General features: G+C 42.8%; 1 protein-coding gene across 1 annotated transcript in view; it reads right to left on the reverse strand.

Annotated features, from left to right (window-relative positions):
* Positions 1 to 8,129: 8,129 nt before the first annotated feature.
* LOC126175409 (juvenile hormone esterase-like) overlaps positions 8,130 to 20,236 on the reverse strand; it is a 114,103-nt gene continuing 101,996 nt past the window's right edge. The window contains exons 9-10 of the mRNA XM_049922204.1: positions 9,595 to 9,727; positions 8,130 to 8,390 (exon numbers count right to left, since the gene is read on the reverse strand). Coding sequence (XP_049778161.1) covers positions 8,222 to 8,390; positions 9,595 to 9,727 — 302 coding nt within the window. The 3' untranslated portion in view covers positions 8,130 to 8,221. The remainder of the gene's footprint in view (positions 8,391 to 9,594; positions 9,728 to 20,236) is intronic.

Here is a 20,236-nt window from a genome sequence, read left to right on the forward strand (position 1 = left end):
AGAACGATGGGTTCGATGACGGTTTGGATGTACCGTGCACTATTCAGTGTCCCCTCGACGATCACCAGTGGTGTACGGCCAGTGTAGGAGATCGCTCCCCACACCATGATGCCGGGTGTTGGCCCTGTGTGCCTCGGTCGTATGCAGTCCTGATTGTGGCGCTCACCTGCACGGCGCCAAACACGCATACGACCATCATTGGCACCAAGGCAGAAGCGACTCTCATCGCTGAAGACGACACGTCTCCATTCGTCCCTCCATTCACGCCTGTCGCGACACCACTGGAGGCGGGCTGCACGATGTTGGGGCGTGAGCGGAAGACGGCCTAACGGTGTGCGGGACCGTAGCCCAGCTTCATGGAGACGGTTGCGAATGGTCCTCGCCGATACCCCAGGAGCAACAGTGTCCCTAATTTGCTGGGAAGTTGCGGTGCGGTCCCCTACGGCACTGCGTAGGATCCTACGGTCTTGGCGTGCATCCGTGCGTCGCTGCGGTCCGGTCCCAGGTCGACGGGCACGTGCACCTTCCGCCGACCACTGGCGACAACATCGATGTACTGTGGAGACCTCACGCCCCACGTGTTGAGCAATTCGGCGGTACGTCCACCCGGCCTCCCGCATGCCCACTATACGGCCTCGCTCAAAGTCCGTCAACTGCACATACGGTTCACGTCCACGCTGTCGCGGCATGCTACCAGTGTTAAAGACTGCGATGGAGCTCCGTATGCCACGGCAAACTGGCTGACACTGACGGCGACGGTGCACAAATGCTGCGCAGCTAGCGCCATTCGACGGCCAACACCGCGGTTCCTGGTGTGTCCGCTGTGCCGTGCGTGTGATCATTGCTTGTACAGCCCTCTCGCAGTGTCCGGAGCAAGTATGGTGGGTCTGACACACCGGTGTCAATGTGTTCTTTTTTCCATTTCCAGGAGTGTATATTTTGTACTCATCAGACTGTTCATTTGATTCAACAGATCATGTAATTCTTCTTCACTTCATTTGAGGATAGCATTGTCATCAGCGAATCTGATCATTGATATCCTTTCACCCTGAATTTTAAGTCCACTCTTGAACTTTTCTCTTATTTCCGGCACTGTTTCTTTGCTCTATATATTGAACATCCGGGATGAAAGACTACATCTGTCTTATACCCTTCGCAATCCGAGCACGTCGTGGTCTTCCAGTCTTTTTTCCTATAGTTTACCCCTATTTGTCTCAGATATTAGAATAACTTATAGCATTTTACATTATCGAATGCTTTTTCCAGATCGACAAATCTATGAACGTGTCTTGGTTTTTCTTTAGTCTTGGTTCCATTATCGAGGGCAGCGTCAGAACTGCCTCTCTGTGCCTTTTTACCTTTCCTGAAGTCACAGTGGTCGTTGTCTATTAGATCATTAATTTTCTTTTCCACTCTTCTGTATACTATTGTTGTCAGCAACTTTGATGGTTGAGCTGTTAAGCTGATTGTGCGGTAATTCTCGCAGTTGACGGTTCTCGCAGTCTTGGGAACTGTGTGGCTGACATTTATAATGTTACTTAAAATCCGTTTTGATTGCAAATTTTTTATTCATACGACCAGTTTCGGTTCATTCAGTACCATCTTCAGATCTGATATTTCAGTTACAGGAGTAACCCGTCCAAATCCAGCAACTTTCACATGCTACGTCACATCCATGTTTTCTGTTGCCTTCAAATAACCAAAACATACTGACTAAGGGAGATAACCCCAAAAATAAATCCTGGCCCTTCTAGAAAGAGCGTTGAGCAGATGGCTAGTAACCAACTATCGGAAAACACTAACTACTCCTAGTACCCCACCGGAAACAGGATGGTTTCAAAGGTCAATCACAAAGCTATGAAAAAGGACATACGAAAATGGATCAACGGATATATCAAAGTAACAACATTGAATGGCAGAGAAATTTAGTAAAAAGAGAAATAGCAAATAAACTAAAGGACAGGAATATCAACGCTGTAGTAATCACAAAAACGAAAATGAAAATGAGAGGTAGTAAATATGTAGGTAATTACATTATGTTCTGTAGTGGAGTCGTATAAAATGAAAGAGCAAGTAAAGTTTGGCATTACTCCTGTAGAAGAGGTGGGAAAAAGAGCTCAAAGATTGCACATACATAAGCGAAAGTCAGATTGAAACTGAGAAGTGGCAACGACACCATTATTGGCGTATATGCACCAGAATAAGGAAAACAAAGATGAATCTAGAAGTTTCTATAAAGAACTACAGAAGGCTCTGAATAAATACAGTGCTACTGATCATATTATTATGACGAGTGATTTCAATGCCAAAATAGGAAATATCCCATTAACGAATATTAGAATGCCTTTTGGAGAACCGGTATGAAATGAAAATGGAAAAATTCTAAGTGATTTCACCACTTACAATAATCTAAAAATAACAAACTCACTTTTCAAGAAAATAGATGTACATAAATATTCTTGGGCCAGTAGAGGTCTTAGATCAATAATTGACTATATTTTAATAAATAATATGCTAGCAGGTCAACTAAGGTTCAAATGGCTCTGAGCACTATGGGACTTAACATCTATGGTCATCTGTCCCATAGAACTCAGAACTACTTAAACCTAACTAACCTAAGGACATCACACACCACCCTGTCATCACGTGGCAGAGAAAATCCCTGACCCCGCCGGGAATCGAACCCGGGAACCCGGGCGCGGGAAGCGAGAACGCTACCACACGACCACGAGCTGTGGACGGTCAACTAAGGGATACAAGTGTTTATAGAGGACAAGTTATAGGATCAGATCATTTTCTAGTAATTTCCAGACTAAATCTTTTCTCGATATGGAATAAAATGGCAAAACGTATAAGTAACCAACATAATCAAAGCTCTTATAAAGTATACTTGCCGGAAGGGGACAGTATCAAACATCTCTAACAAAGCAGCTTGTATAAGGAGCTACCATACTTGCAAACTAAAGATAATATAGAAGAGGAATGCCAAAATCTACAGAACGTGACATACAGAATAACAGGACAAGCTCTCGGTAAAAAGAAAACACAAAAAAGGAAAAGAAAAGGCCTAAAATTTGGAATGAGCGTATAAGAAACGCTCTTAAAGAAAAACAGGATGCATACATAAAATACCTCAGCAACCCCACAGCTGAAAAGATGCAATCTTATAAGAAGAGAAGAAATATTGCTGAATCTGTAGTAAGAGAAGCTCATGCTTGTGACAGAAGACAGAACACCTGGTTTGCTTGCATTTTTTTCTCTTGTGACTTCTCTTTTCTATCCATCAGTTTACTTTACATCTTTCAACCGTTTTAGATCCATTTCTCAGTTCCAAAATTGAATTTAGGAACAGCACATACAAAACATTTATTTTGAATTCAATGCCAGAAGGACGTCTTCCTCTTACTCATTAATACTCAGACGTTTACTGAGTACATTGAGACCTATACAAGCCGAAGCCAATTGCAGACGTTACCATTTTTTTAATAGTGCCGTAGTGCTGTCCTCCAGAGCTGCTGTCTGCAGCCGCTATGTAAGATACGATGCCTTTGTTTCCCAGAAAGCTACCTAACGCAAACTTCACATCGTGATCCAGTTGCAAATGCAAAATGGGATGATTACTTCTCACATGGAATACTGTGAGCAGGTGTTCTTAGTGCCTCCTGTCTTCCCTCATAACATTTGTCCCTTCATAACATTTGTCAATCCTGGCCTCTCACGAACAGTCATCCAAGTGTTCATTCTCCTGGAGCGACCTCCATCTTCTCAATAATTTCCCAAAACTACTACGTCAGACAAGCCCTGTCAATGAAATTCCTGCATTTTCGCACCCAGAGGCCTACAGCTAAAGAGAGGAATTCGTTTTGGCTCTGTCCTATCGGTACCTCAGAGGAGCACGTTATTGTGTTACAGCACGTTGTTTCCTACGACCCTCCTAAGATTCCCATCTGATATATATATATATATATCAAATTAATTCGGCCTACGCATCACTCTACATAATTTGCATATCAGATACCGAAAATGTAAAAGTCGACGAAACCATCAGTTTAGCCGTTTTCCAGAGCAACACTACATAACAGTTGCCTTTCCCCTGATAACGTTGAGTCGTTACAGACCTAGAAAAGGTACTTCAGAAGCCCATTGACTACCAAGTTATTGTGACTCACCACAGTAAAATGCTTTAAAAATTTGGGATGGAGTGGCGGTCATCTCGTGCAGAATTCAAACTACTCCTCTGCAGCTGTCCGGACAGATGCAGGGTTACCTGCTGTCTTTAATGTGTCGGCTCGTGATGGGCGTCCCCTAATGCTGTCCAGTACATACAACAGCCTTCGGCGAACGCTGTCCTACCTGACGTTGGCGTCATCTTTCACAACCTGCGTTAAATTAATGATCGACCCGGTTTGATGTGCTATCTGTCTGTGAAACTGCCAGCCCACTCAAACGTAATTCTCAAGAAATAAAATACCTACAAGTAATTCATGTATTGGCAGTCACTATTAGATAATCTTTACTAAAAATAAAAGAATACGCTATTTTCATATCAAATTAATTCGGCCTACGTATCACTCTACATAATTTGCATATCAGATACCGAAAATGTAAAAGTCGACGAAACCATCAGTTTAGCCGTTTTCCAGAGCAACACTACATAACAGTTGCCTTTCCCCTGATAACATTGAGTCGTTACAGACCTAGAAAAGGTACTTCAGAAGCCCATTGACTACCAAGTTATTGTGGCTCACAATCGTGTAACAGGCCTCCTTCGCCAAAGCTGACACATTGGCTCATGTCATTCACTATTGGGCAACAAGTTCATGCTTACAAAAACACGTCACCCCAGGCTCGCAACACACTTTCGAAGAATGCGATCATACCAAAAAACGGAATTTAAATTGTTATGAGTCTTACGTAGGAGTAATGAACACTTATTTGGTCCCATGTTCGTTCGACATTTGGCTTTTCAATGGCTTCCCAATTTACAAGTTTTCGACGTTTCTCTCTTCTCGGCGTACCGTTCAAAAATGTTCCTCACATCAGCGGAAAATGAAACTGTTTTTCACCACCTCTGCAGCCCTTCTTTTGTCTTTCTATTATTCTTCTTGGCCTGATTTCAGTGTTGTGGAAGGATGAAACATGTAACTCTTCTTGTAAGTTAGCTATGAGTACTCTCTTAAAACAGTGTTGAGCCTTAGCCAATTAAAAAAAAAAAATCTGTGGAATGTGATATCTGTGGCAAGGCAGTGAATAAGGACAAACTTTTTGTTTCAAGTGGCAAATTTCTAGCGTTTAATAATTTGTGTTTTCCATCCACCAGTGATGTTGTTGCAGCAACTCCATTCTTTCCCACTGCATTATGTATCGTGTGAAAATCCGCTGTCAGAACTATTAGTGGATGTTCGCAGCAAATTGTTTACGTTTTGGTTTGGACGGATGATGTTTGGTTTTGGTGTACTAGCAAGTGGTGAAAATATGTTCATGGAGTTGGGAGCAGGAGACAATTTGGAGCGAGTGAGACAAAAACGGAATTAATGTTTACCTGTCACAGATGCTGGTACGTCTATGAACATATAATGCAGTAGTGAGTGCTGTTATCTCGATTCGTTCCATTCGGGTTTATTATAGTATTGTGTGCGATTTTGCTGCAACGCATTTTGATATTCATGTTATTGGTTAGGATAACTTGCTGTCTGTGTTATTTTCTATTTCGTTGTGTAGGTGAGAGGTGCCTTGTGTGACCATGTATCATTGTGACATGTTAAAATTACTGTACTACGTTAAAGTGACGTGACCTTAATGCCTCTAAATATTCTTGAACATGAGTTGAGTATTATTGTTATAACCGATAAGTATTCTTGCAGATGCATAAATATTATATACTCTCGTTTTTCTGCCTTTGGGAGTTTGACTTCGGTCTTACCGATTTTGAAGAATGGAATACCACAGAACAAATGGATGTCAGTAGACAGAGCACAAAGGATTAAATAATAATTATGACTAAATGTAAGTTTAGAGACACCTTTGTAGTCTACATATATACTTGAAGGCTTGCTATTGATAACATATTAACCATCGTCCGAAGGATCTCATTAAGTGAATCATTTTGGTTCTCGATGTTGTATATTAAAGTGGTTGTCCAGCGTCTGTAACATATCTTTGCTTAGAACTGTCTATGGAAAATCTGACCTAGAATGCTAATGAAGTTCGTTTGTTTTACTTCTCTAAAGAGTCTTAATTGTCCCTCGTGCAATATGTTGTTACAACAATCATTAAGGAGAGTATGAATGGCCTATACCAGTAATGCTAAATTTGTTAATTCGTTAGCCAATTTTCACAGGAACGGCTTCATGCAATTTAATGAAGCTTTTGTAAATTATTTATACACGCTTCACCGAGCGAGGCAGCGCAGTTGTCAGCACACTGGGCTCACATTCGGGAGGACGACGTTTTCCGTGATTACCCTAAATCGTTTCAGGCAAATGCCAGGATAGTTCCTTTGAAAGAGAACGGCCGACTTTCTTCCCCGTCATTCCCTAATCCGATGGGACTGATGACTTCGCCCTTTGTTCCCTTCCCCTAAATCAACCATTCAACCAACCATGCTTCGTTTACTTAGTCCTGTAGTTTGGCTGAAGTTCAAAATGGCTCTGAGCACTATGGGACTTAACATATTAGGTCATCAGTCCCCTAGAACTTAGAACTACTTAAACCTAACTAACCTAAGCACATCACACAACACCCAGCCATCACGAGGCAGAGAAAATCCCTGACCCCACCGGGAATCGAACCCGGGAACCCGGGCGTGGGAAGCGAGAACGCTACCGCACGACCACGAGATGCGGGCTTTGGCTGAAGTATTTATTCTAGGAGTCAGGATACAATTTTTTTCTATCGTCTTTTTAATAACATGTACCATTAATTGTGAGACTGGAAGACAGAAAGGAGAATATCACATATCAGTGAGATAACGCTAGCGTGACTGAAGCACTTTTGCGTTCATTCCCCGGCACGACATGTGCGGGACGTACATTGGTGTCTGGCCACCTTCACACCCTTCTCATCATCAAGCGTCGGACAAATGCTGGGTTTTTCAGTAAAGAGAACAAACGCAGTTGTTCCAGGTTCCATCCATCTTCTTCGCGGGCCCCGGTGATGAAGAGGTTTTATTGCTCAAAATGGACACCTAGATACTGTTTGTTAACATGGTGCACGGGCTGGATCGCCGCAGCCTTCCGACGCATCTAAAGAGCGTTACAGTTTTGGCGACGTATTCTGTTCGGGATACCCAGAAGCCATAATTTGTAGGTAGAGACCATTCGCTAATTATTTTGACAATCGCCGACCACTAAAAGGCAGACCTTTCATGTTTTACCTCCCACACTGGCAGCTGAACGATCCGAAGATATCACTGTGGTGTATGCCGATTCGGATTCGGCGGGCAACTTCCCGTGATCACAATCCTTCTTGCAGTAAAGTGACAAACAGCTCCTGAACTGTACTGGGAATTCAGCCACATTACGCGGATGGCTGCACATAGCTATTCACTGTGGCCAAAGGAGTATCGCGAGAGAGTATTCCGAGCACATAAAAGCTGTTTCAGTCATATGATTGGTGTAAAGCTTTGTTTAGCACTTATTTTCATCTTTTAGTGAAAGTCTGTTAATTGTCTAACGTGTTCTGAATGTAGCACATCAGTGTTAGAGGGGGTAGTAGTATGAAACTTGAATGATGCACTCAGTATTCGTCGATTTTTTATAAACATTGTACATGTGGGTGCCACCACTGTTACACGCTTCACTGTAGAAAGTTTGTACTTTTCTTCTCCTTCTGTTGAATACTAAACTTGTAATGCCACTGGCTATCTTTAAAATAATGATATAGCTGATTGATGTCCTTGAGTCTACCGTCAATTAAGATTTATGTATCGTCGACATATGGTTGATATTCATGTTAGTTAAGACTGCAACATAATCCTGAACGGTCATCATAAAGACGATTTTACCGAATATTATGACACAGGGTTTTTTCTTATACTGACTTAATTTGCACGGAACGATACATCCTTATTCGACATTGCATTACTTGGAAACAGAATCCTAGGCAGTCAAACGATAATATGTCATAAAAATATTTAATTTTTGTGCACATTACAGTGAAGCTTCCAGAGTAAACATTTCATCTCATGTCTCAGGAAGTTGTTAATACTCTCTATATTTTTCTAGGCGTCTTCAGGGTAAGGTTGAAGTGGAACGTTCTGGTGCCAGAAATCCATCCGCTCTGCGTCTTTGTTGTGAGCTAGCGAGAAGTTGGACTGCATCAGCATGTAGCTGCGAGTCACATTGTCGTACGGCTCCCAGATCACAGGATCCGCCTCCGGGGTTGGATTTCTGCGGAAACACGAGGGTGATTCGAATATGCTGATCCTTAGGAACGTGTTAAGCACAAGAAAATACTTGTTTCTTCACAGCTTTTAAGCTTTATATTGTCTCTTAAGTTTGCAACATTGAGCCACCAAGTACAGATTTTGCATGTGCATTTACGTGGAGACATTAAACAGAAAGAACAAACTTACGCACAGTCTCAGTGTGTGGTAACAAGAAAATTCGTGAACAGGTAGCGAACTCAGTAATGCCACAATATATAGAGAGGAAGATAACACCATAAGAATGACGTTGTGAAAAGTACTTGCTTTCTAGTTAGAACTAACGCTATAGGAAAAGACGGGTAGCTAAACTGCCTCGAACGAAATGACCACGTAGTTGGCGAGAACGCGGCATAACTGTGGTGTTCATTATTTCTCGGCTTCTTAAATATTGCAGAATCACATAAATACAGCGATGTCCGTAATACGACAATATCATAGCGTTTGATCAGTACCTTTTGGTGTTTGTTAACCGTTTCGTCTGCTAAGTTAGTGTGATTGCAATAGGTATTTCACTAAGATACTCTCAAGCGGTGCACCTCCCCAAAGTGTTAATTTGGAAATAGACTGTGAGAGGTTAGCGATTACTTGTTTTATATAACATTGTCAGATAGGAGAAAGTGAACAAATATTGGCATCTCAACATTTCTACAACTAAAAGAATTTTGTTTTTATAATTATCTACATCGCATACATTATAAAATATTAAATCATAACTGATTTCAGTTGACTAAACAACCATCTTCACATCTCTCATGGTAAAATATATGTTAGCATTTAGCGTACTGAAAATCCAGAATCGTCGATATAGCTCCGTCTCTGTACAGCAACCTCACTGAGTATGGCATTGAACTACTTGATTTTACCTTATTTTTTATTCAGTATTTTGCTGAAAGTGCTACTCATACGGACATGCTCCCAGTTATGTAGACGACACCGTCATCACACTTTTATTGATTTAGAATGTAGTGCTGTAGACAATTATAAAAAAAGTTAAGTTGATGTATATGACAAACAGTAGTTGCTGCAATATTTAGCAAAGAGCCGGAGCAGTATTTAATGACCTACTGCACTCTGCTCAGCTAAAAAGAAAGAGCAAAAAAAATTTTAGGAATAATTATTTTAATCTGGTGACAGAAAAAGAGAGGACTAATTGTATAGCTACATACCCATACTTAGCGAAGTTGGTCCAGTATCGAACCATATTTCTGCGCACTTGATCCTCCTCTGACGCTGGATCCAGGTTACATACAGTATCATCTCTCACAAAGAGCACGAATATGTCACCGGCGTGATTCACCCCTGAAAGACGGGTATTATGTTAAAACAGTCGTTAGTATACTGCTAACTTCATGTTAAACGTATGTGGGAAGTGGTTGATCTGCTTCTGAGATGGTTTACGACTTTAGATATTTTAATAAAGAAGTGGAATTTTCATGCCATATTTCCATCTCTGATATAATCTTGTGTTATTGTAGCTCGGTAAACACGAATGTCCCTAGTCGCTAACATCTGTACGGTAATTCATACAGAGTATTTACTGTTATCACTGTGGTCTCTTTTAAAGCAAGACAGCATACATTTGTGTTGATAATCACGATTAATACCAAAGAATAGTTCTCGATGCCAATAGGTCTTACGTTTTCCCTTTGAGGGTGAATTACTAGGCTGAGAGTTCTTAGGAAATATGTGAGGAATGTGCCCTTGTTTTAAAATTCACTTATTATTATTTTATTGCTGTACTTGACCAACGTGTAATTCTGAAATCTTCCTTAAGAATGATTAATTTATCGAAAAATGCCTGTAAGTTAATAGAGATCCATGAAAATACGCGAGTCTCAACAATAATGTATTCTCTAACAGATGCCTTGGGTAAAATACAATATGTGACGCAGTGATACAGATAGAAGGTATACCGGGTAACGGACTTAACAGTGTACTGTGTCCCTTCACCCTTCAACTAGAATGTAGCTCTCAAGTCGCATCAAGACGTACAGCATGGCTAGCCTTAATGGTTCCCAATGCTTGACACATGCCCTGCAGACCATGGTGTAGTGTTTAGGGCAGTAGTTCTTCTGTCTAGAGGATCCTGCAAAGTTTTTATCCGGTTTGGATAGCGAAGATGTTGATTCTTGAAGGTGTGACACCTTCACGATGTAGGTACTCCTTCACCGGGTCAACCTTGTCGGATATTTCCATCCACTGGACTGAAATCTGGTACAAATAGCAGCACATACTGTTGTAGTATTTTGATCCTATGGACTTCAACCATGACTTTCTTACAGGAAGAACGTAAGAAGCGTACATATTCCTAAAATTATTGTATACAAACTGAAACAGTGATAGAGTCATATTTGCCCCTATCTGCAGTACTATCAAGATTCACATGTCTCAGGGTCTGCCCGCTCAACAGATGGCTAGATCCAATCTTAACACCGACACATCAGTAAATAGAATTCTGTTTCAGTGTTGCTATAGTCACTCAGAGCTGACAAGATACCACATTCGCTGTCTCTGCGCGGCTGAAATGTATCAGGAGGGTCGCCGACATATTAGAGCAATATCCGAAATCAGTGGCTGATAGTTCAGTGGTAGATATGCGTTCAGGCTACTGTTAGGTCTGCTGGTTGGGCTTCTTCGGGTCCGAAACAGAACAATCCTGGTGTTGGAGTGTAGCACGCACACTCTGATTATTTTGTCCTTGCTGAATTCTTCACCTAAGCCGTCTACATTCAGCTCTCGGACCATCTCGCATTGACCAAGGAGGCATATAATCTTCCGATAATTAGTGTACTCTGTGCTGTCCTACTTCTATTCTACTAAAATAGTGTAATACTGTATACCGCTAACTACTTCCCACTTCAAATTTCTGTGTCGATACTCGCAAAGTTCTCCCTAGATATTAACTCAACCGACACAAAACTACTATCTACTGACGTTGCGTGCTCGATACACAATGCCCCAGGCATCAGAAAAGACACGTAACAAAAAGAGAAAAAGAATGCTAGAGGGCAATGCTCATCGGCTGGCACATGCTAAGCTCCAGAATAAAAATGTCAAAGACGCTATGCTGGCACAACTATCAAGGAATGATAACCATAACTAACTGTGTCTAGGATTTGACTACTGTTCAATTCATCAAAACTAGACGACAGATAAACATTAAACTTAATTAGCACCATTAGACATAGATGTGTATGTCCAATCAACCATCGCAGCTTCAAGTCGTTTCTTTCACGAGTGTCTTTGGACGATGGATATAAAACAGCACATTGAATACTGGGAATGTATTTCACCCCTCCTACGGAACAAACGACTGCAATTTTTTCTCATAAAATGGCCAGGCAACGTACTAGGAAGAATATTCTACAAGGTGACTACTATCTTGGACGTTTGCTCCCGTGTATTACAAATACCTGGTTTATCTACAATGTCAGTAAATTTTGTAAGTTAGTTGTTACCAGATTTAAAAAAATAGCAATGTATGAAGCGCTCTTTCTAGTATTAGACTAGTGTATGTACACTCCTGGAAATGGAAAAAAGAACACATAGACACCGGTGTGTCAGACCCACCATACTTGCTCCGGACACTGCGAGAGGGCTGCACAAGCAATGATCACACGCACGGCACAGCGGACACACCAGGAACCGCGGTGTTGGCCGTCGAATGGCGCTAGCTGCGCAGCATTTGTGCACCGCCGCCGTCAGTGTCAGCCTGTTTGCCGTGGCATACGGAGCTCCATCGCAGTCTTTAACACTGGTAGCATGCCGCGACAGCGTGGACGTGAACCGTATGTGCAGTTGACGGACTTTGAGCGAGGGCGTATAGTGGGCATGGTGGCCGGGTGGACGTACCGCCGAATTGCTCAACACGTGGGGCGTGAGGTCTCCACAGTACATCGATGTTGTCGCCAGTGGTCGGCGGAAGGTGCACGTGCCCGTCGACCTGGGACCGGACCGCAGCGACGCACGGATGCACGCCAAGACCGTAGGATCCTACGCAGTGCCGTAGGGGACCGCACCGCCACTTCCCAGCAAATTAGGGACACTGTTGCTCCTGGGGTATCGGCGAGGACCATTCGCAACCGTCTCCATGAAGCTGGGCTAGGGTCCCGCACACCGTTAGGCCGTCTTCCGCTCACGCCCCAACATCGTGCAGCCCGCCTCCAGTGGTGTCGCGACAGGCGTGAATGGAGGGACGAATGGAGACGTGTCGTCTTCAGCGATGAGAGTCGCTTCTGCCTTGGTGCCAATGATGGTCGTATGCGTGTTTGGCGCCGTGCAGGTGAGCGCCACAATCAGGACTGCATACGACCGAGGCACACAGGGCCAACACCCGGCATCATGGTGTGGGGAGCGATCTCCTACACTGGCCGTACACCACTGGTGATCGTCGAGGGGACACTGAATAGTGCACGGTACATCCAAACCGTCATCGAACCCATCGTTCTACCATTCCTAGACCGGCAAGGGAACTTGCTGTTCCAACAGGACAATGCACGTCCGCATGTATCCCGTGCCACCCAACGTGCTCTAGAAGGTGTAAGTCAACTACCCTGGCCAGCAAGATCTCCGGATCTGTCCCCCATTGAGCATGTTTGGGACTGGATGAAGCGTCGTCTCACGCGGTCTGCACGTCCAGCACGAACGCTGGTCCAACTGAGGCGCCAGGTGGAAATGGCATGGCAAGCCGTTCCACAGGACTACATCCAGCATCTCTACGATCGTCTCCATGGGAGAATAGCAGCCTGCATTGCTGCGAAAGGTGGATATACACTGTACTAGTGCCGACATTGTGCATGCTCTGTTGCCTGTGTCTATGTGCCTGTGGTTCTGTCAGTGTGATCATGTGATGTATCTGACCCCAGGAATGTGTCAATAAAGTTTCCCCTTCCTGGGACAATGAATTCACGGTGTTCTTATTTCAATTTCCAGGAGTGTATATTGTGATTCATAATTGTTTCGATAGTGCCATTAACGCAACAAGAGGAAGACTTCTCTTTTATGAAAGAAAATACATCATCTACAACATACTCCGCCAGCCACCTAATGGTATGGGGCGGAGGATACTTTCGGTACCACTACCTGATCCCTCCAACCCTGTTCCACTGGCGAATAGTGCGTGGCAAGAATGATTGTCGTTAAGCCTCTGTATTGGCTCTAATTTCTCGAATTTTCTCCTCGTGGTCAATACGCGAGATGTATGTGGGCGGAGGTAATATGCTGTCCGACTCCTCCTGAAAATGCTGTCCCGAAATTTCAATAGTAAATCTCTTCGTGATGCACAACGAATCTCTTGTCACGTCTGCCAGTGGAGTTAGTTTAGCATCTCTGTAATGCTCTCTCGCCAGATAAACGATCCCGTGACGAAACGCGCCGCTCTTCGTTGGATCTTCTCTACATCACTCCTACCTGATAGGGATCCCAGATACATGAACAATACTCAAGAATCGGGCGAACAAGCGCTTTATAAGCCACTTCTTTCGTGGATGAGTTACATTTCCTTAAGATTGTTCCGATGAATCCGAGTCTGGTATTTGCTTTTCCCACTATCTGTTTTATGCGGTCATTCCACTTGAGGTCGCTCTGAATAGTTACGCCTAGATATTTTACGGCAGACGCTGTCTCCAGCTGTTTGTCATCAATAGTGTAGCTGTACATTAGTGAATTTCTTTTTCTATGTATGCGCAGTATGTTACATTTATTTACGTTCAGGGTCAACTGCCAGAGCCTACACTATTCATCAGATCCCTGCAGTTGATCTGCAAATTCTTACTGTTTTCTGGCGTTGCTACTTTGGTATAGACAACTGTATCATCTGCGAATAGCCTTAAAGAGCACCCGATTCTTTCTACTAGATCGTTTATATATACTGTAAACAGCAACGGCCGTTTCACACTTCTCTGTGGTACTCCGGGTATTACATCTGTCGATTTTGCTCCGTTAAGAATGACGTGTTGAGTTCTATCTGCAAGAAAGTCTTGGCTCTAATCCCAAGTCTGCTCTGATACTCCGTAAGCTCGTATTTTTTTCATTAAACAACAATGCGGGACGGTGTCAAATGCCCTACTGAAATCGAGAAACAAGGCATCAACCTGAGCGCCGTTGTCCACTGCGCTGTGGATCTCGTGGAGGAGCAGAGCGAGCTGAGTTTCGCTGGATCTCTGTTTGTGGAATCCATGTCGATTTTTACGGAAGAGATGTTCATTTTCCAAAAACCTTATAATTCTGGAGCATAAAACATGTTCCATAACTCTACAACAGACTGACGTCAACGATATACACTATGTGATCAAAAGATCCGGACACCCCCAAAAACATACGTTTTTCATAATCAGGTGCATTGTGCTGCCACCTACTGCCAGGTACTCCACATCAGCGAGCTTAGTAGTCATTAGATATCGTGAGAGAGCAGAATGGGGTGCTCCGAGGAACTCACGGACTTCGAACGTGGTCAGGTGATTGGATGTCACTTGTGTCATTCGTCTGTACTTGAGATTTCCACACTCCTAAACATCCATAGGTCCACTGTTGCCGATGTGATATTGAAGTAGAACGTGAAGGGACACGTACAGTACAAAAGTGTACAGGCCGACCTCGTTTGTTGACTGACAGATGTGTTCAAATGTATGTGAAGTTCTATGGGACCAAACTGCTGAGGTCATCGGTCCCTAGTCTTACACACTACTTAAACTAACTTACACTAACTTATGCTAAGAACAACACATACACGCATGCCCGAGGGAGGACTCGAACCTCCGGCGGGAGGTGAGTGACAGAGACCGCCGACAGTTGAAGAGGGTCATCATGTGTATTAGGTAGACGTCTATCCAGAACATCACACAGGAATTCCAAACTACTTCAGGATCCTCTACAAGTACTATGACAGTTAGGCGGGATGTGAGAAAACTTGGATTTCATGGTGGAGTGGCAGCTCATAAGCGACAAATCACACTGGTAAATGCCAAACGACTCCTCGCTTGGTGTAAGGAGCGTAAACGGACGACTGAACAGTGGAAAAACGTTGTGTGGAGTGACGAATCACGGTACACAATGTGGCGATCCGATGGGTACGGCGAATGCCCAGTGAACGTCATCTGCCATCAACGCATTCTGAAGTCTGCGTAGTTCAAGTGCTGCATCTCAAGACCGCTACACGAAATTGACGAGGCCGACCCAGATGGTAGAAAAGAGCCAGTAAGGTGCTCATCAAAGAAGTGTTTCCAGAGATAATTGTGTGATCTGATGAGGCACAATTTATACTATACTGTACAATAAACTGGCAAAATTCAACCTAATGGGCGCCTCAAATCTGCACGTAAATGTGGAGCAACCCGTGAAATAACTTGGGAGGAAAGTGTGGTGTGAGTTATGTAATCGGGGTTTGATTGGGCCGTTCTTCTTTGATGTCACAGGTACGGGTGAGGTGTACCTAGAAAAGCTAGGGACGTTCATTTTATCTGCCTCTGTGAGCTGTCTAGGGACGAAAGTTTTCGCTGTCAACAGGAGGCTGCCCTACCACACTGCCACAATCGTGTCACGGAGTACATATACGAAAACGTACCAGCACGACGCAGAGGATGAACAGGTGCCGTCAAATTCACCAAATTAAGGTCTCTGAACTTTTATCTTTGAGGAGTACTAAAGGATTTTTTTGTTGTTGTTGACGTAAACCACCCCACAATGGATTAGCCTCGAGAGTGCATCGAACATTTCTGTGGAGGAATCGAACTGCAGTCGATAGTCGGTGCAGCAGTCCAGCGGCATCGCCTCTGTGTCGATGTTAATGGTGGACACTTCAAACACCTGTACTACTTTCGATAATTTGAACTTTAAGCTGCGTTTTCAACGAAAATGAGACGTTTCCGTCAATTAATAAACTATTATCGGAGTTATGGACTGTTGAACAGTTTATGCTTTTTTGCGTCCCTCTATATTCTTCCACTGTCTTCATCGTCTGCGGAGATCTACATCTACATCTACATCTACATCCATACTCCGCATGCCACCTGACGGTGTGTGGCGGATGGTACCTTGAGTACCTCTATCGGTTCTCCCTTCTATTCCAGTCTCGTATTGTTCGTGGAAAGAGGGATTGTCGGTATGCCTCTGTGTGGGCTCTAATCTCTCTGATTTTATCCTCATGGTCTCTTCGCGAGATATACGTAGGAGGGAGCAATATACTGCTTGCCTCTTCGGTGAAGGTATGTTCTCGAAAGTTTGACAAAAGCCCGTACCGAGCTACTGAGCGTCTCTCCTGCAGAGTCTTCCACTGGAGTTTATCTATCATCTCCGTAACGCTTTCGCGATTACTAAATGATCCTGTAACGAAGCGCGCTGCTCTCCGTTGGATCTTCTCTATATCTTCTATCAACCCTATCTGGTACGGATCCCACACTGCTGAGCAGTATTCAAGCAGTGGGCAAACAAGCGTACTGTAACCTACTTCCTTTGTTTTCGGATTTCATTTCCTTAGGATTCTTCCAATGAATCTCAGTCTGGAATCTGCTTTACCGACGATCAACATTATATGATCATTCCATTTTAAATCACTCCTAATGCGTACTCCCAGATAATTTATGGTATTAACTGCTTCCAGTTGCTGACCTGCTATTTTGTAGCTAAATGATAAAGGATCTATCTTTCTGTGTATTCGCAGCTCATTACACTTGTCTACATTGAGATTCAATTGCCATTCCCTGCACCATGCGTCAATTCGCTGCAGATCCTCCTGCACTTAAGTACAATTTCCCATTGTTACAACCTCTCGATACACCACAGCATCATCTGCAAAAAGCCTCAGTGAACTTCCGATGTCATCCACCAGGTCATTTATCGTGCACAACAAGGCAATGTTGGCTAATTGCCATATCAGTCTGTCATACAGTCTGTGGCCTCTACTACTGAAAGGCCTGCGCCCCTCTTCGGTTATACCAACTGAAAACGTGAATTCTGTAAATGAATCCGCACTCATGTTATGGCACTGTATTTGTAAAGGTCCGTCTTGGTGACATGACATATATAATTCACAAGTACCGGTTTCGGCCTTTCCACATTTTCAGATCGTAAGAATCTAAGCTGAATTAGCTGAAGTAGTTCTACAAAAGCCTTGTGATAAATAAGAGAAATAAAAAAAAATATACCATGATTACCAACCATATATACAATAAGAATTACCTGATGTCAGTATCAAGGTCAGCCTATATATGTAGGTACATAGTAAGTGCTGGGGCACTAATGTTAGGACAAATGAGTAACAAGTATTCTACATTCAATGTGCTTAGTCATTAATTAAAATTATGTCATATGGAAAAAGGTGTTGCATAGAGCGTCAAAAAGACAATTATTGGACATAATGGCAAAACTGGAAATCCGGCCACCGTGGCCGAGCGGTTCTAGGCGCTACAGTCTGGAACCGTGCGACTGCTACGGTCGCAGGTTCGAATCCTGCCTCGGGCATGGGTGTGTGTGATGTCCTAAGGTTAGTTAGGTTTAAGTAGTTCTAAGTTCTAGGGGACTGATGACCTCAGAAGTTAAGTCCCATAGTGCTGAGAGCCATTTGAACCAAAATTGTAAATTTACGTACATAGGTAATGGCAACTGGTATTACTGCTGAATAAAGAGAATGTGATTAAGTTGGATGTTTATTTTGATGTATTGAGAAACCTGTTAGTGTGAGCAGCGTCATGCGCCGCAGCAACTTGGGGTGTGGTCATGTGCGCCGGCCACCATGTAGGGAAGCAGCCTACTCACGCCGCATAAAATTCACATCAGTCTTTCTATTGTGTGCCAGCCACTCCACTGTAATTAGCTCTGACGTCATAAATGTTGCCCAATACTTTAAGAATCAAATAAATAACCTGAAACGTTTCTAGCATGTCAGGAGTAATACTAAATCAATATGTGTTGAATATCAGTTCAATAACTTTAACCATTTTCGAAATTTGGACGTTTTTCTGTAAAAATCATTGGCGCAACAGAAAAGAGCTAGAAACTTAAAAAATTATATTTAGATTCCTTTTGCATAATAATTTAGTAGAAACAGGATTCTGGATCTCACAAATTAAAATTTTAGTTGAAATTCATGATTTTCTGGGTTTTGTCTTAAAAATTAAGGAAGCAAGATAGATTAAGTAGGCGAATAAATAAGGCTAGGATGTTTAAATTTAAGTAGAAGGGAGATCCGCTATAATCATAAAGATGTGAGAAGTTTCAATTGAATAACTATAAAACTATAGCGATAGCGTATCTCCAAAGAGCAAATTCAGAGCTCGTCTACTGCGTGTAGTGTAATTAAATTAATTCTCTCGCCCAAAATATTTGACGTTACCACGTCAGACTTTTATTATGATTACTTAAATTGAGAGCTTCATCGGCCATCAGCAAAGGAATCAATGATTTATTCAATAATTTAAAGTGGTGCATTACTACCCCAGCGGCTAGTCGGGAGAGCAATTTTGATCAGGCGTTCCCTTAGCCGTCCGCACCACGGCTTTATATATAAGAACGCTGCGCGAGAAAGAAAGGCCCCAGTTCTCTCCAGACGCTGATTAGCGCACCATCTGTGCCGGGAGTCGCGTCGCATCGGTATCATTGCTATAAACAGCCTCGGATGCCGTAATAAGTTACTCGGGATATGCGTAACCATGAAATCGTTTTCGAGTGAAGTGTTAATTCTGGGATGACTTTAATGATCTATCTTCAGTTTGCGTATGTCGTATTTTCACGTGCCGCCGCGGGACAGACATTCTACCATTATTTAGCGTGGCGTTTGATGAACATTATCATCAAATTATGGCGAGCATTCACTTAAACCTTTAATTTGGACAGTTATAGTTGCATCAGCGCATTAGACGCTGAACTGCTCTGGTAGTTGGATTGTGTGAATTCTTTTTTGGTCTGTGACTTTCAGAATATAGTGAACATTTTAGAGAGAATCGTTTTTGATTATGAATCCCAGACAATCCCCTAATTCCTCATGGCTATAAGCTGTAGCTATAAGTGTATTTCTCAGATGAAGTGGGCGCTAGGAATTCTAATTACAGGCTTCACGTTTTGCTAATCACTTTCTGGTTGCCAATATTGTAGTTAGAGAACCAGTGTTGAGAACGGCAAACAGCAGCATTAAATAAATAATAGGAACATTTTATAATAACAATTATTCCACCCGCCGCCCCACATATGTTGCTAATCGGCCGGGAAATGCATCTTTTCTACATTACATTCTATATTCATTCAACAACAATATTCCACCCGCCGCCCCACAACCAAAGGAAGGAGACTGGGCCTGAGACGCCACTGGGATTCCACTCCGTACGTGTCATCGACTATCGAGATTTTAATTAATGGACACTGCTCTATTAATTATCTCACACAAACGTAAGGTTAATTCTTCTGTCTTGCTGAAGGGTTTGAGTCGACAGATGCGATGTTTACTTTTAAACATTTCATCCTGACATTTACACAGTTATGTGTTATTTACTTTGCAGGGATAAGAGCTTCCTATTAGTATTCCTTACACGTTTTATACGGTTTTAAGTATGGATTTTATTTTTTTCTCCATATGAAAAAGTTTTAATTAATGATTACGCATATTGCGTTTCAACTATTGAATGTACAATTCTGGTTACTCATGTATCCTAGCATTAGCGCCCTCAGTTATCTGTGTAAATACAGGATGCACCCAGGTCATTACCAGCACTCATTTTGGACCTACGTATATAGATTGACTTTGATACTTACATCAGAATTTTTTATGGTATGTATGGCTGTTAATCACGTTAGTACCCTTTATTTTTCTTGTGTGTCACT

The sequence above is a fragment of the Schistocerca cancellata genome, chromosome 3, assembly GCF_023864275.1.
Source record: "Schistocerca cancellata isolate TAMUIC-IGC-003103 chromosome 3, iqSchCanc2.1, whole genome shotgun sequence".
NCBI classification, from domain to species: domain Eukaryota; kingdom Metazoa; phylum Arthropoda; class Insecta; order Orthoptera; family Acrididae; genus Schistocerca; species Schistocerca cancellata.